We start from the raw sequence: 15,205 nt of genomic DNA, 5'->3' as shown, positions 1-15,205 counted from the left end.
AGTCTTAGGAAGAACCTTGTCCAGATCCATTTTATTACCAAAAGCTGAAAGAGGTAACATGCTCATTTGTTTCTCTGCAGTGACAGAGTTCACAAACTGGAAAACATTACTGCGTTTAATCAGCTTATCAAATACAGCTGATATTTACGAAGATCAGCACAGTTATTTCAACAGTGTTCTGGGTCAGCTGCTCTTGTCACTTTGCAAAAGAAATCTACCTTTTCTCTAGTCAACTGTTAGCATTAGTATCATAGACACTATTTCACTGGAGATTCGTACCGTCCAAAGAAAGGCTGTTCTTTCTCCATTTAGAGCCTGCAAAAATAAAACAAAAAACAGACAGCATACCACAAGCAAACTGTCAGCTTGCTCATAAAAGATCAAGAGCAAGTCTTGCGCCTCAACAAGTCTTTGAAGTGATGCCTCTTGGATTAGCTGAAATTCTGTGTAATAGGAGTTGTGTAATTGAGCGGAACTGAGGGAAAAAAATTCATCTTCTGTGACGCTTCCATGAAAAAATATTTATGTCTTGCAAAAACTACAGATTTTTTGAATACGGCACTAAAAATCCTAAAGAATTGTACAAGTGATTAAATATTTCAGATAAACTCACAGCAATGTGTTCTACAGCAACCAAAATATCAAGAAGTTAAAACAGTATTCCACAACGGAATCTGCTATCACGTTACGCAAACTTTTGTTGTTCTGTATCTTAATCTGTATTATAGTGACACATTCAAACAAGCGTTGGCTGATCTACTCTCTCTGGTGACCAGAGCTGGAACACAAGGAAATGGAATAAAGCTGCATCAGCGGAAGTTCAGACTGGACATTAGGAAAAGGTTCTTCATGGAGAGAGTGGTCAGTTATTGGAACAGGCTCTCCAGGGAAGCAGACACGGCACCAAGTCTGTCAGAGTTCAAGAAGCATCTGGGCGACGCTCTAAGTCATATGGTTTAGTTTTAGGTAGTCCTGCGAGGAGCAGCAAGTTGGACTCAGTGATCCTTGTGGGTCCCTTCCAACTCAAGATACTCTATGATTCTATAATTGTTTTCATACAGATTTTCACTATGTATTTGCCAACTCAAAATCCTAAAGTACTTTCCAAAGAGTCACTATTTTTTCCTGCATGAACAAAAGGATAGTGATAGCTCATTAGAGAGACAGTCAACACACAAAACTACATCTTTACTCATAAAATTTTGTAACTGATGAGAAAAATTTTTCTGTTCACTTTGTTGACTTGCCACATGCAGGGTTTTTTTTCCGTAGAGCAACAGGAAAAACATCAGAACTAAAACAGAAGATGCAGCTCCAGAAACAACAGAGATGTCTGGAGGTGGTGCTCAGAACGAGATACGAGTAGATACAAATCCTTCAACATTTTGAAAGCTGGCAGTCTAACACTCTGGAATTTCTCATACCAGATCCAAAAACCTGCCACTGTCAATCACATCATTTTCTGTTTCGAGTATACCTTTGATTTTTCCTCAGTGTAACTGCATAGCTACGTACATGGATTTAAAAGAAGTCCAAATCCCAAACCCAATATTCTTTATCCCAGTAATGGAGAGAACAACCCACAATTCAGAGGTTATATAAATCACTTAATGAATAAATGAAAGCAAGTAATTACATTCATGACAGCGGTACAACCTGAACAAAATAATATTCAATCTTAAAAATGGGAAAAAGGAAAAAAAATAGGGCTGGTGCAGCAATACACATAAAAACACTACTTAAGACAATTATGAAACCAGAAAGTGGAATGATGGTAGGCATCACCAGAATAGTAGCAAGACACATGAGGAGAAAAAGGTTGCTGATTGGAGCAATTTCATAAAAAGGTTTTAAATTCATTTTAAAACCATAACTTCTAACACAGATGTCACTTCAGAATATTTAAAACTACTACAGTAAAAGAAGAAAAGTCTCTTGGGGATAACAAAAACATAACATATTTACCTCAGGCACAGCTGCAAAGAGATATATAGCTGTTAAGTTAAGCTTCTTAAAGTATGTTTTCTTCTATGTAGCTCAGGAAAACGATAAAAATCACAACATAAAGTAGATTTTTTTTTTTCCTCTGAGAACGGAACTGACACACTAAACAATCTTGTGGAATACCAGCAGGATCAGTTAGCTTACGGCAGTGCATTATAAATAATTCCATTAGAGAGATACACATTAGAATATAGATAGGTGGAAACAAAGGGTAAGATAACACATGAAAGCATATTTGAGCGCTTTGGTGGAGACCAAAAGCCCTGTTTAAAGCCCAAAAGCTTGCCAAGTTAAAAGTATGACTGAAGCCTTGGCTCCTACTCAGCATGTCTAACACATATTGAAGTACGTACTGCCTGCCTTTCGCTAACCCTATTGAGCACATTCATTAACACTTTCCCAAAATACGTGTAAGCAAATCCACTGCTAATCCTCTCAGAATACTACCATAAATTCCAATCCCAGGAAATTATTTTTACAGCAAAACGCTTACCTTGCCTTCCTTCTTTACTCATAAAATTGGAAAGGAAGAAGCAATTACTCCTTACAAGAGAAGAGGAATACCTGCTTCAATCATTACTGCCACGAGTGATTAGGACCTGGGACAATAACCAAACTGCCTCATTTATATCCCAGAAATTCTTTTTGCTTTACTCTCTTCTACATTATTTCATAGGGAGTCCACTAAAGTCAGATGGTGTAAAAATTTCACCACTCCAAAAAGACACTCTTCCAAAAGCCTCAAACTGCTGCTCATCTTCTTACGATTTTCAAGACTTGCTATCTTAACTGACAAGTACCATTTTGAAATAAAAGAATTACTTGTACTAGACTTCTACACACAGTTTGCATTAAAAATCAGAAAAAAGCACTATCTTACACTGAAGTAACACTTCTCTGAACAGCCTGCTTCTAGTCTCTTACCCTATCAGAGATCATACAGAAACAAAGCAAAAAATGTGAGAAAAAAAGCCTTTGGGAACCACATTGATTTAAGCATATAGCAAAAGTACGTTGCGGGACAAATGAGAACTTAAAACTCCTACTCCATTTTCAGAGTCCTTTAACTGGATGGAGAGACAAGCAGTCTTAAATTTATGCAATAACTTCTGTAGAATTATCTCACTTTTGCAGTATTATCCCGAAGACCTGAAAAAAAGTATGAGTAACACGACCCAAGAAAGCACACTCAGAGATAGCTACCTCAATATACCTCAATGAGAGTGTTAATGTAACTACTGAAGACTAACTACATCTAAATTCTTTGGATCATAATTTCAAGAAATTAAACATAACTCAGTGTGAGACACTAAAGCAAACAAAAGGAATGAGAACTTATCCCAGAATTTCTAGTTAATATATGTCACCAGTAGCATGATTTTTCCCCTCTAAGAAGCAGAGCCAGTGCAGCCTGCCTCTAGCTCGATAAGTCAGAAATAAAGATCCCTACAAAGCACTCATTAAATTTTCATGACTGTATTTATTCTTGAAGGTTAAAGACTATCTGATCAGGCACACCTAAGATGACAATCAAACTGCACCATCTAGACAACTTACTCAGTTTCCATTTTTATAAAGTCTTTAATTAAGTTTACTCCAAAATATAGCGGAAAAGCAAAAGATAAAATTAGTACATCTGCCATGTCTGCACAGATAACTAAATATAAGAGACAAAAATGGAAATCTCAGTAGATTTCCCATTTGAATTAATACCTTCCTACAGAAAGATACAACAATGCACCCGAGAGACAAATTTACTACTAGTCAGAAATTCGTACCTCTAATTCTATAAGTGCTGCAGTCACTGCATCTGTGGCAAGAGCACCAGCCTGTAGCTTTTCTATTGCCTGTAAAACAGAATTTTTAGTTGATGATTAGGAAGTTCTGTCACTAAGCCCTACATTTTCCTAGTCCTGTACAAACCAAAATCTTCACTGAATTAGTTTAAAATGTAAGAAGACATAAGAACAAGAGGCACTGGAAATAGCCAGTATGCACCACGCAAAGGCAGATGAGAAGGCATGATTTTACTACTCGGACATTGCAATACTGCATTTAGTAGCAGATTCCTGCGTGGTCAAATTTATAGCAAAATAAATTCTTATACCTGTTGTCCTCAAACACTTCATGTTTCAGTCAAGAAGTTCTAATTTTCCTTCTAACATTCAACAAAAGGCCCTAGTACCACATATGGCAATTGTCATAAAATTGAACAGAACATACAAGTACGCTCATCTAAAAGCCAACACAGAAAAACAAATCAAATAAGACAAATGTTATCTTCAAATTATATACACACACAAACATGAACTTCTAGAGCCTAATGTTATTTCTTAGATCCATACTGGACAAGACCTTACAGTTAAGTTCTCTCAGGGAAACCCCAGAAAACAACTATGGCTGCGTCTTCCGTTGCAAGACAAACCTGTAACTGTTCTTCAAACACATTATTTATGCTGGCTACCTAGTTAAGAAATCAAACAGAATCTCAAATTGGACTGAAATTCAACAGCAAACAACCTTTTTTGACACATGACTCGTTGGAAAGTAAATATCATCAGGGCTACTGCACAACTTTAATGAAGCTAGTGTTTGGATGATTTTTGAAGCTTCTCATTACAAAGTTAGGTTGGTATTAGGATTGAGCAACAGAACTTTGAGATGAAGTGATAATTATCAGAGGCCAACTCTGAGACTTTTCTAAAAAGCCTGCCAAGTTCCCCAGCTCCTTCTCCCTGGAGAAAGCAAAAAGCATTAGACGTTTTGGAGACAGGTCTTCCAGTTTCTCATTCAACACTTAGCAGGCAGGACTTGTGAGTTCCAAAGTTGAGTTCTTGGAGGAATGTCCTAGTTTCGCTGGGACAGAATCACAGAATTGATTTTCTGTTCAGAGAAGCTACATTTCTAAAGTGAGCTGCATTTTTAAAAAGACTGCAGCACCAGATTCAGTGAGAACAAAGTTGATAAGACACTTCGTTTTAGTCTGTGGCCAGCTGTGCTATGCAGGTATCTATAGTGCTCAAGGACTTTTCAACTTGTTTTTCCTAACAATGCAGATGTCCAAGAACCTGGGGGGAGCGTAGCCAGGGTGACTGACACCTAACTGGGCAAACAGGTATCCATACCATGTAACATCATGTTCACTGTAAATTAGAAAGTTTGTTGGGATGGGGCTCTCCTCGCTCTCTCCACCCTCTCCCTCAATGGTCACTGTCCCTGGAGGATCTCCCTTGCCATTCTGCTCCCAAGGTCTGCTCTCGCTCTTCCGAGATTGTAGTTTCAGGACTTTTCTGCTCTGGGATTGCTAGCCAGGAATGGGCTGGACCTTGGCCAGTAGTGCCATTGCTGCTCATTGGTGGAGAGCAGCTGCACCATACATCACTTTTCTATATATATTATTATTGTTATCACTATTTTCCCATTTTATTTTATTTCAATTATTAAACTGTTCTTATCTCAACCCACAGCTCTTCCTTCCTTTTCCCGATTCCCCTTAGTGAGTGGGGAGGGGTCACTGCATAACAGAACAGCTGGCTATTGTTTAGCTGCAGATACAGTCTAAATGTAGACAAGGAGACAAAAAAAAAAATCTAATTTCAATGGAAATGAAAGTCTTGTCATTTCTCCCTTTCCAGCTTTGGGAAGAGGGGTTTGATTTTTTACTTTGTTTTTCCTGTTTCTACCTCCCCTCCTATTAAGAAGCTAAGCTATCAAGAAGAAAAGAATTTTAGAAATCCCTGCATTCACAGAGCAATCTGGATGCTAGAGTTTAGATAAATTCCAAAAAGAGTAGACACTGGTGAAAGAAAAACACAGACACCATATTTAGCTCCAGAAATCCCAGAGCCTCAGGAACAGCGGAGGAACCTGCAGGAATACTCCTCACAAGCACCACTGTGACCTTCTCCAGTTCCTCCACTGTTCCTTTGGTGCCTGCTGTTTGCCACCACTGGTGACGCTGCTGCTGCACCTCATGGCCACACACTCTAGTGACTGTATCACGTCAACTGTTGCTGCTCCATTTTTCCTCTAGAAATGCAAACAACTTGGGTAGCTAAACCGAGATATGCCATTCATACTGAAGGGACAGTGCTGTCAAATGTGTTTCTTGTATACCACTACAAGACTGTAGAGCTGGTAAGACATACCTTCTGACATGCTCTTTTGCACACATGCTTGTATTCTTTAGCTTTGGATTCGGAATGATAACCTGCACCTACAATTAAAGGAAAAGAAAAAGAGATTATACTATCTATCAAACTACAGCCTATCATTCACATAAAGATAGACAGATACAGCCTTCCTTATTCTGGATTACACTGGCATTTCCTTTTTGTATCAATGATTGACAATTTTAGGCATTCCAATATCGACTCAAATACGCTCAGTAAAATACAGAGCATATATGCAGAAGCATACGGGTATAAATCTCAGTGTCATGAAATCTCTTCCTACAAACACTCTCCAAGACATTCCAGTTTTGCTCATTCTTGGAGGATTTCCAGCATAGGTTTTTTACGTATTGCACATTATTGGGTAAAAACCTTGGTTTTAAGTCAAACTCCAATCTTCCTTTTACCGCTGACTGGCAAGCTTGCAATTACCATTCTGTTCATCTTCTCATGTTTATGCTGCATTTTCAGAGCTCATTACTCCTGCTTTAAAAACAGGAGAGTTACTTGCAATAAAGATCATACAAATTTTCTCATCTTTTTTCTCATTTTCAGTCTTTATCCTGTTGCATTTAACCATTTTACCCTGTTTTGTAGCTACTGCCTCCTACTCCCACACCTGACAAATTTATCAGTGCCCATCATTCAATTAAACAGCATCGGAAAAATAACAGACAAGACTAGCACACTGATATTCAACTTCCATCTTCTTTTGTTTTCCTGGGTTTTGAACTTGAAAAATATGCTCATATTTATCTCAACTTCCTTTTCCTCACCTCTGGAAACATTAGCTTTGAGAAACTCTAATAAAATGAGTTTTAACACTACAAGTGAAAGAAAAAAGAATTTTAAACAGAGTAAAGTAAACCAGTAAAGGACAACATATTGAACAATTCTATTTGCTCTTAAAATAGAGTATCAGGGTCATCACATATCAACCCAGAGTAAGTTCTTCAAGGGGATTTTTTTACCTTAAGGACTTTATAAACTAAGTAGCATGTTGGTTTTTCAAATGTTTTAGGTTTCACCAGACTACTTCGCTCAATTTCATGTTATGTCATCACACATATACTAAAAACGAATATATAGCCACACATAAGCATCACTCATAATTTCAACATCAACCGTATTTAAGAAAGAACCTATTAGAAAATAATTTATGAACAAGACACGCATAAAACATCATTTTTGTATCACGTCTGAGTAGATGACCTCTTCATTACATGTGGAAAAAATAAATAGTAATTCACTCAAATATGAACAGTATTAAATGGATTAGACTTGGAGGAAAACTTTCAAAAGGGAAAAAAAAAGTGAAGTTCTGAAACAAAAATGCCTAACGAGGTTTCAAAAAGTCTTAACTAGACAGTCCTTACAGACAAGCTAGACAAGAAACTGTCAGTAATGAACAGCTACGTTTGATCTTTCTGAGGGGTAAGGAAACAGACTGACAGATCTCTCACATTTTGTAGGCTTCCCAAGCTTACCAGGTAATTGCAGAATTTGACATTTTATAATCATTTAGTTTAGGGATTTTGTTTGAGGTTTTCTTCATCAAGGAGAAAAAAAAAATAATACCATCCAGAACACTCAAAACCCTACATTTTTATTAACAATTTCCAAGATCCTCCAGCTAATGCAACTTCCAATCAAACTCTCCACTCCTAGATTTACACCCAAAGCTAATGTCACTTCCTTAACATACAAAGTGCAAAGGTAAGGAATTAAAACAAACTTTTAATTGATATTTAGTTTGTATATGCACTATTTCCATCCCAGCTGTTATGTTTCTGCATCTTACCTGCATGGACAAGCACAAATCCCACTCGTTTCCCTCTTTGGGTTTGCTTTGTTTCGGGCTCTTTGACCACCACTTTTACAGCTGTAACCTGAGACGAATTGGAAGGTAACACTTCTACTGAACTTATGCCCTTCTCCATGATCATACATTAGGATCACCATCTTCTACTGGAGAAGAGCATCCTTCCATTCAAAAGTAAACTCTGGAGAGGAATCATCCTAAAACCAAATCACACGCATAAGTTAGATACTGATTTCAAGAGATGAATTCCATACAAATAACTTCAGAAAGAACTTTTGGAAGAGAGGTTTGAAACAAGGACAATACGCCTCTTGAAAGAAGGGCTTCTAAGTTCTGCCTCTTCCCTTGCTAACAGTACTGATGAGACTTAAAATTAAAACACTTAAAAATGCCATTCCCTTTCCTTTCTTTTGCAGAAAACAGCTGCTTAAGATCCTATAATGAACTCCTACTCTTCTGTACTTTTTCATCCCTCACCCTTATTATTCTCCACTAATTTGCAGGGAAAAAGAAAAAAAGAAATTAACTTTTTTTATCACAAAGTACTTCTAAAAAAATGCCAAATAGGTCTAAAACAGTGCGAGAAAGCTGGCCTAGATAGGTGTAAGGATAGCTACTGCGGTTATTAATGAACTGCAACATGCTTAAGTCAATCTCAAATAATTTAGTAACCCTATTCCGTTTTGATCTTAACCCTTAGGATGTTTATAGACAGTTAATGGGAAGCCTGTCAGTATTTTCTAGTATACAAAACCAAAAAGCTCCCAAGTTAAAGTACAGAACTACGTATTTTTCAGGAGTTAGAAAACAAATTCAGTGTATTTACCGCTCCTCTTATCCACAGCCTAACACGTGAATCCTGACACAATACCGTTTCTCTAGTTCAGCAGGTAAAATTAAAAACAGAGGTGCTCTACATGTTGAATTAATTCAGGAAGTGGAAAAGTATATAGTGTTAATGCATGAATGGGGAAAACCTCTATAATATATTAAGATATTCCAACATGTCTAGCACTCCTACCACTTTGAAGGGGACTACTTGTAACCTAAGAATACTTAAAAGTGAATAGAAGTGGAAAAAAAAAAGAGATGTTTAATACATAGGATTTAAACCACAGATTTTGCAAATGCTATATAGCTTACTCCAGAAATTAAATACCATTCCATTTAAACAACCAAAACTATGCAAATGATGTTTAGCAAGATTCAGCACTGGCACAGAACAGACAAACTCACTGGTTTACCACAACCATCCTAATGAAAATTAGCACAGCTTTCTAGGAAGATATTTATTTCCACTCACTTTTCCTTAGATGCCAAACATATATAGGTATCTTTGTATGTTTGTAAATTTGTATTTTAAAATTAGATATGAACTTATTGTTAGTTACAAATACATATATGTATTTATACAAAATGAAAGACTACTACAATACATACACTCTACAGAGAGAAAAAGGATTTATGGACAACACTCAATTGTAATGATCTCCTGCATAAACTTCAGAGTTAAAATTAAAGTCTTAATTGCTACATTTACTCCTCTTTTGCTAATAATAACTAAGAAAGCTCCAGGTAGTAAGCTGAAACACAGTTTGTTTGCTACGAACTCTGCTTTCCTGCATCGTATTACACCACTCAGAAGGTCATTACAGCAACAGAGGCATGACAAAAACTTAAGTAAGATGGTAAAGGAGTTAAGGAACACATATTCTTATATTTTTGCAGAAATGGAAAAAATAGTGTGGTGGTAGGAAAAGTAATAATGATGGTAGTTAAGTTGGTTTTGAAAATGAAGATATAGATGCCACTTAAAGCCTAACTAATAGCATAACTCCAGACTGACAACTTTAATTTGGCCTTTACATACCGAGGATGAGGATGTTTGTTTTTACCAGACAATGTATAGTCAACCTATCTCAACAATTTTCTTCAGTTCCTAACACTTCCTCCACATCAACTCAATCTTGTCAAACTCCTTCCCTCTCAAAACGTTCTTCAAGTCCTTTCAAATGTCATTCACAAACCTTCTGCTTCCACTTCATAAGCTCCCACTGGGCCCCAACCCTTCCCTTTCTAGCTTCTTCTAGGATGTATCCGTTCTCCTTCCTGGCTGCCACACATTCATCACTTCTGATCTCATCCCTCCTTGTTACACAGCTCACTGTTCTACCTCTGTGCAGCTACAGAAACAGGGGAAGAACACACTCCAGTTTGGACTCCTGAAGAACAGGAACCATGATGATTTCACCGAAGTAGCCCAGAGCACTTACTGCACTGAAGAAGTAACTCCGAAGCTACACAGGCTCCCAGAAAAACGTAAATAAACGCGACTGTTTGCACCCAAAGCAGAAAGAGCTGCTCAGCCTTTCAGTGCACTTGCCACAGGCCGCTCTGCCCGCCCAGGGGTGACCCCCACACCAGTCCCCCCAGCTTCCGAGCTCTGCCGAGCGCAGGAACCAGCCCTGCAGGGCGCACACGAACGCGGCAGAGGGGCGAAGGGACAGACGTACACACCCGCGCCTCCGTCTTCATACCGGTAACGTGGAACGGCTCGTTTGCAAGAGCTTTTGGGTTTTACAGCACGAGGCCTGAGGGGCACAGGCCGAAGAGCAACGGGGCGAGAGGAACCGAGAAACGTGACGGGGAGGCGAGCAACCGGCGGCCACGAAACGGAAGTAGGAAAAAAAAAAAAAAAACCACAACTTTTATTTGGCGAGACTGGCCCGGCCGCTGCCGCCCCACCGCAGCCCCCGGGGAGGGCCGGGCGGCAGCAGCCCCGCGCCCGCTCGGCGGAAGGGGCCGCGGCGGCGGCAAAGCGGGACGGAGGCGCCGCGCGGCGCCCTCTCAGCCCCGTCACCCCCTCGGGGAGACCGCCGGCCCCACCGGCCGCAGCACCGCCATGACAACGCCCGCGGGCACCGCTTCCCCCGCGAGAGGTGGGGCCGCCGCGGCGGGGGTGACGTCACCACGGGGAGCCCGCGCGGCTGCCTCCCGGCTCGGCCGCCGCCCGCGGAGCCCCGGCGGGGAGGATGAGCGAGCGCGGGACGGTGGGGGAGGATGGACGGACGGAGCGGCCGGCGGGAGGCGGGGAGCGGCGGGCTGAGGCGGGGCAGGGCGGAACCAGGCGCGAAGCACTCACCCTCCGCCGCCACCAGCCTCGCGCACACCCGGAACCGTCCGCCCGCCCGTTGCCCCGGTGAGGATGAGGCGTCCCGCCCATCGCCTCCTTCCGATTGGGCGAGGCGAGCCAGGCGACCGGAAGGAGCGTAGGCGCTGATTGGCGTTTCGGAAGGCCAATTCCGCGCCGGCTGCCATGGCAACGCCAATCGCGGCGGGGGGCGGGGCTCGGCCGGGGGGCGGTGGCTTCCTCGCGGAGCGGGAGCGATGGCGGCCGCGGCGGGAAGGCGCTCCGCTGCGCGGGCGAGCTAGGAGGAGCGGGGCCCGGGGCTGTGGGGAGCGAGGGCGGGAGCAGGAACGGCACCCGTGCCTGCCCGCTGGCTCTCTGCCGGGGTGTTGGGCCCACGGGCCGCCTTTCTCTCCCGTCCCTTCCGTAACCTCCTCGCAAACGGCTGTTTCCGCCGAGCAAAACCTTGGGAAAAACGAGTCCGGCTCCTGAGATGTGCTTTGCGTTGAGGAGTTGGATAGTGGCCCCTGGCTTTGTTCCCTGGTTCCCAGCAGACGTATCCCTTCTGATAGCTGTCTGGAGCAAACCCACACGCGCTGACAACGAGTGTTTTTTGTAACAGCCCTGCCAGAAAATGTCGGCGACAATCGGGTGTTGTGCGTACTGCTGCTTCAATGGGCGTTGGAGTCTTGTGTACTGTTAGAGACATGGCAAGTTCCTACGAGTTGCTGCCCACTTTGCTGCGAAGGAGACTTGATGTCATACTCTGAAGCTGCCTTCCCAGGAAGAAGGGCAGCCATAGCTAAATCCCATTTCCTTAATACTTTCTCCCATGATCGTTACCTGGTCTTAGGAACCAGCTGCATAAGCGTGCACCGCTTCGTTATCCCAGTCCGTGTGGTTTACACTTCCCAAAATGCCTTCATGCTTACAGCCCTTGCTCTTCTTTGTAGGACTATGAAACTAAACCAGATATTCTTATAGACTTCTATTGTATTATATATTTATTTTAGCCGGCACTTCAAATTTTCATTTGCAAAAGACGTCTCCTCAAGTTTAAACTGTAAAATTTTTATAAGATCAAAATACATCTGTTCTTTTTGCAGAATTCTGTGAAGTTTTTCCCCGATCTGTTGCTCAAGCTCCGATGTGAGAAGTGATAGGATACGTTTCATATGTAAGACTCCTCTAGATGAAACAGATTTCAACTCTACCTTCTTCTTTCCCTGTAAGCAAGCGCAGCGTGTAGCTGTTGCAATGGTTCCTACCACAGCGGGCAGTATTAGTTGTTCTCTGCAAACCAGCTGTCAGAAAATCGCCTGCTTCAACCAAACTACATCTTTTAAAAGCAACTTTTACAAATTTTCTAGTTACTTTGTCTGACACCAGTTTCGCTCAATAGCCGAAATACATTTAAAAGCAAATAATAACTAGTTATAGATCAGTTACACTCCTTACCATCATTACCCTGTAAGACAAATGTACTTTGGTCTCACTTGCGTTCATAGTGAATACTTTTTAGCCTGTGGCCACCATATTGTACACAAGTTATAACAGATATTTGAGCACTGAACTGTCAGGACCCAAACAAAAAAATCTGGAAATGAACCTTTTTACCCCCAGACTTTATTCCATCTCCACTGTATCCTTCCTTCATAGGATCTTCCCCTGGCAATCAGGAGGCTCCTTCCTGGCCTGCCTTATAATCACAGAAACCCCTTTTACTGCTTTTTTTCCCAATAAATAATAACGTGCTTCCATTGGTTTTTGTATTATTGACATTCTTTTTCACAGACCAGCCTTAAATTTTTTTAACGATGCAAAAAAACGTCAAGAATAAATGCAAGTTTCCTTTTTCAGCACACGTTTTTGGCACACAAAACTATGTGGCTTACGGAGATCGGCTTTTGTCTTCCACGTTACCAGGTGCTTCCTCTTCTGTTGGATAAAACTACAAGGAAATAATGTGAAGTCCACAAACCCTTAGAAAATCTTTGGCTTCCTTTCACAGAGTTTGACATGAGGTTCAAATCCCAGTTGCCAGTTGCTCTGTTGCCAATTTTTTTTTTTAAAGGTTCTGGTTATTCTTAATGGTGATGCTGAAGTGAACCAAGGAGATTCCACAAAGTACTTCTTTTTGCCTCTCAGATGGCAATGGTTATATTTGAGCTGGGACAACCTGATTTTGGGGGAAAGGGGGGAGTGTTGTGTGGAAGCGTTGCAACGCACTTGCCTTCTTGCTGCAGCCTTTCTTCAACACGCAGTGTTGGCCGTTACCAAAGCAGCTTCGATTTGACCTCGTGCATTTATCTCTATGCCCTGTGTAAGGTCCTATGCACCTTCTGGCCCCCGTTTTCCCTCCCGTGTCCATCTCTCCTGTCTGTTGGCCAAGAAAGAGGCGGCACAACATGTGGCTGACTGAGCTACGCATATTTTGACTTGACCCTTCTGTCAGATCTCCTTGAAGTTGGCCAGCAGGTTCAAATTAGGAAGGCAGGCTGACAGACTGATGGATGGACAGCGTGATCATGGAGCCCTTCTTTCTTTAGGGGGGAAGCTAAAAACATCATCAATGTTTGGTCCTACCCCATTCTCCAGGAGAACTAGATTTCAAGTCCAAATGTCTGTTTTCACTTGTTTTTTGATGGTTTTACTTAACTTGTCCCTTGTTGCCGGTGACAGTTTCCAAACTGACCAAATATTTCTTGGGTTTTCCTATATTCTGGTCCTTGCTCTTCTCTAGATTTGTGGTGCTACTCCAATAAAAAGGTGATCTCATTCTGTAAATCATTCCTCAGTGTACAGGTTTGAAGTGAAAGGCTTCCTTTATTCTTTCTACAAAGTTTCCAGCTGTGTTTTAATGCCTGGTTTTGGTTTTGTTCTGTTTCTTGTTCATTATCTTAGATTTCTTCTTGTGCTTTGTGTTTTGAAGCAGACCCTACTAGCTTTACTTCCTAATTAGACAAAAAGCTTATCTTTATCTACTGCTTTAATTTATTCTGAGTAAAAGTGGTTGTTCAAGCTCAGAGGCTTCAGTGAGGCTTCATCTAACTGGCTATCCTATAATGAAACCATTAATTAAATAAAATCTGAGGTAAAAATGCAAACGTCACTGCTTATTTCTTGGAACTTAAAGTGATTATTTTAATAATCCCTCCATTTCCTGAAATAGAAGCTCAGAGAGTGGGTACTTTCATATTTTTTTGACCAAACACTGAGTGGGGTGATCCCATGTGCTCAGAAAAAAGAATTTAAAGGTATTTACAGCCAGGCAGACCCACGGACATTCACGCAGCTACAATCACATCCCTACAAGAAGAACTTTTAACACAGCTCAGCTGGAAACTTCTCCTTTGACCAGGATTTTGAGCAGTGTTCTGCTCCAGAGGTGTGAGTAACACTCAGTTAAGAGCCCTGTGCAAGGAGTACACATTTGCTGTTCAACCCCGTGAGTTGCTTAAGACCATGCCAAGCAAAATCATTTGCTTCATCTCCGGGAAACAAGATGAAGTCCAGCCTGTTTCTGCTGCCTCACGACTCCTGTTTCAGACTCAGGAGTATAAACTCTTGTCAAACAGGGTTAAGGTGGATGCTCTAAATGTGTCCTATAGTTCCTCCACTGAGGAAATTCCTCGCAGAGGTAAATTTTGGAGCTTCTTTGAGTAAGTCTAGGCAAACAAAGTATGCATCTCTAAGGTTCTGTCAAATCAGGCCCACGTATCTGACGACATACATTCAGATATCATACTAGTTTGTTACAATGACGTGGACAAGGTACAAAGAAAAGGGAGAAAGCATTTGATACCTCTGTTAGCTACAACCCTCCAGGACTGCTAATTTTTATTAGGTTTTTATATAGGTTTCTTCAAACCTATAGCAAAGTAATTCAGCTACTTCATTTCTAGGCAGACTAGAATTTGGAGCTGGAAATGCCAAGCTGTAGCCTTCCGGTGCCGTGAAGCGCAATATTTAATAGTAGGTGACAAGACAGACAGGCTTTTCATCACAGTTTAGATCTCCTTTCTAATAATTCTCTAGCTTTTTTTTTGTGGGGCCACAGCAGAGCTGCTTTGAGTAAAG

The 15,205-nt window shown here is 41.2% G+C and overlaps 1 protein-coding gene across 4 annotated transcripts in view; it reads right to left on the bottom strand.

Moving 5' to 3' along the window:
* TASP1 (taspase 1) overlaps positions 1-11,196 on the bottom strand; it is a 91,710-nt gene extending 80,514 nt beyond the window's left edge. For 3 of the 4 annotated variants that reach the window (XM_086631882.1, XM_086631884.1, XM_086631885.1), the window contains exons 1-4: positions 11,141-11,196; positions 7,978-8,195; positions 6,153-6,220; positions 3,783-3,851 (exon numbers count right to left, since the gene is read on the bottom strand). In XM_086631882.1, coding sequence (XP_086488008.1) covers positions 3,783-3,851; positions 6,153-6,220; positions 7,978-8,122 — 282 coding nt within the window. In that variant the 5' untranslated portion in view covers positions 8,123-8,195; positions 11,141-11,196. The remainder of the gene's footprint in view (positions 1-3,782; positions 3,852-6,152; positions 6,221-7,977; positions 8,196-11,140) is intronic. The other variant, XM_086631883.1, reaches the window with a different exon arrangement.
* Positions 11,197-15,205: the final 4,009 nt, after the last annotated feature.

This window comes from Tauraco erythrolophus, chromosome 2 (assembly GCF_009769465.1).
Source record: "Tauraco erythrolophus isolate bTauEry1 chromosome 2, bTauEry1.pri, whole genome shotgun sequence".
Taxonomy (NCBI): Eukaryota; Metazoa; Chordata; class Aves; order Musophagiformes; family Musophagidae; genus Tauraco; species Tauraco erythrolophus.
Note: the sequence above shows the minus strand (reverse complement) of the source record. Positions and strands in the feature narration are given on the sequence as shown.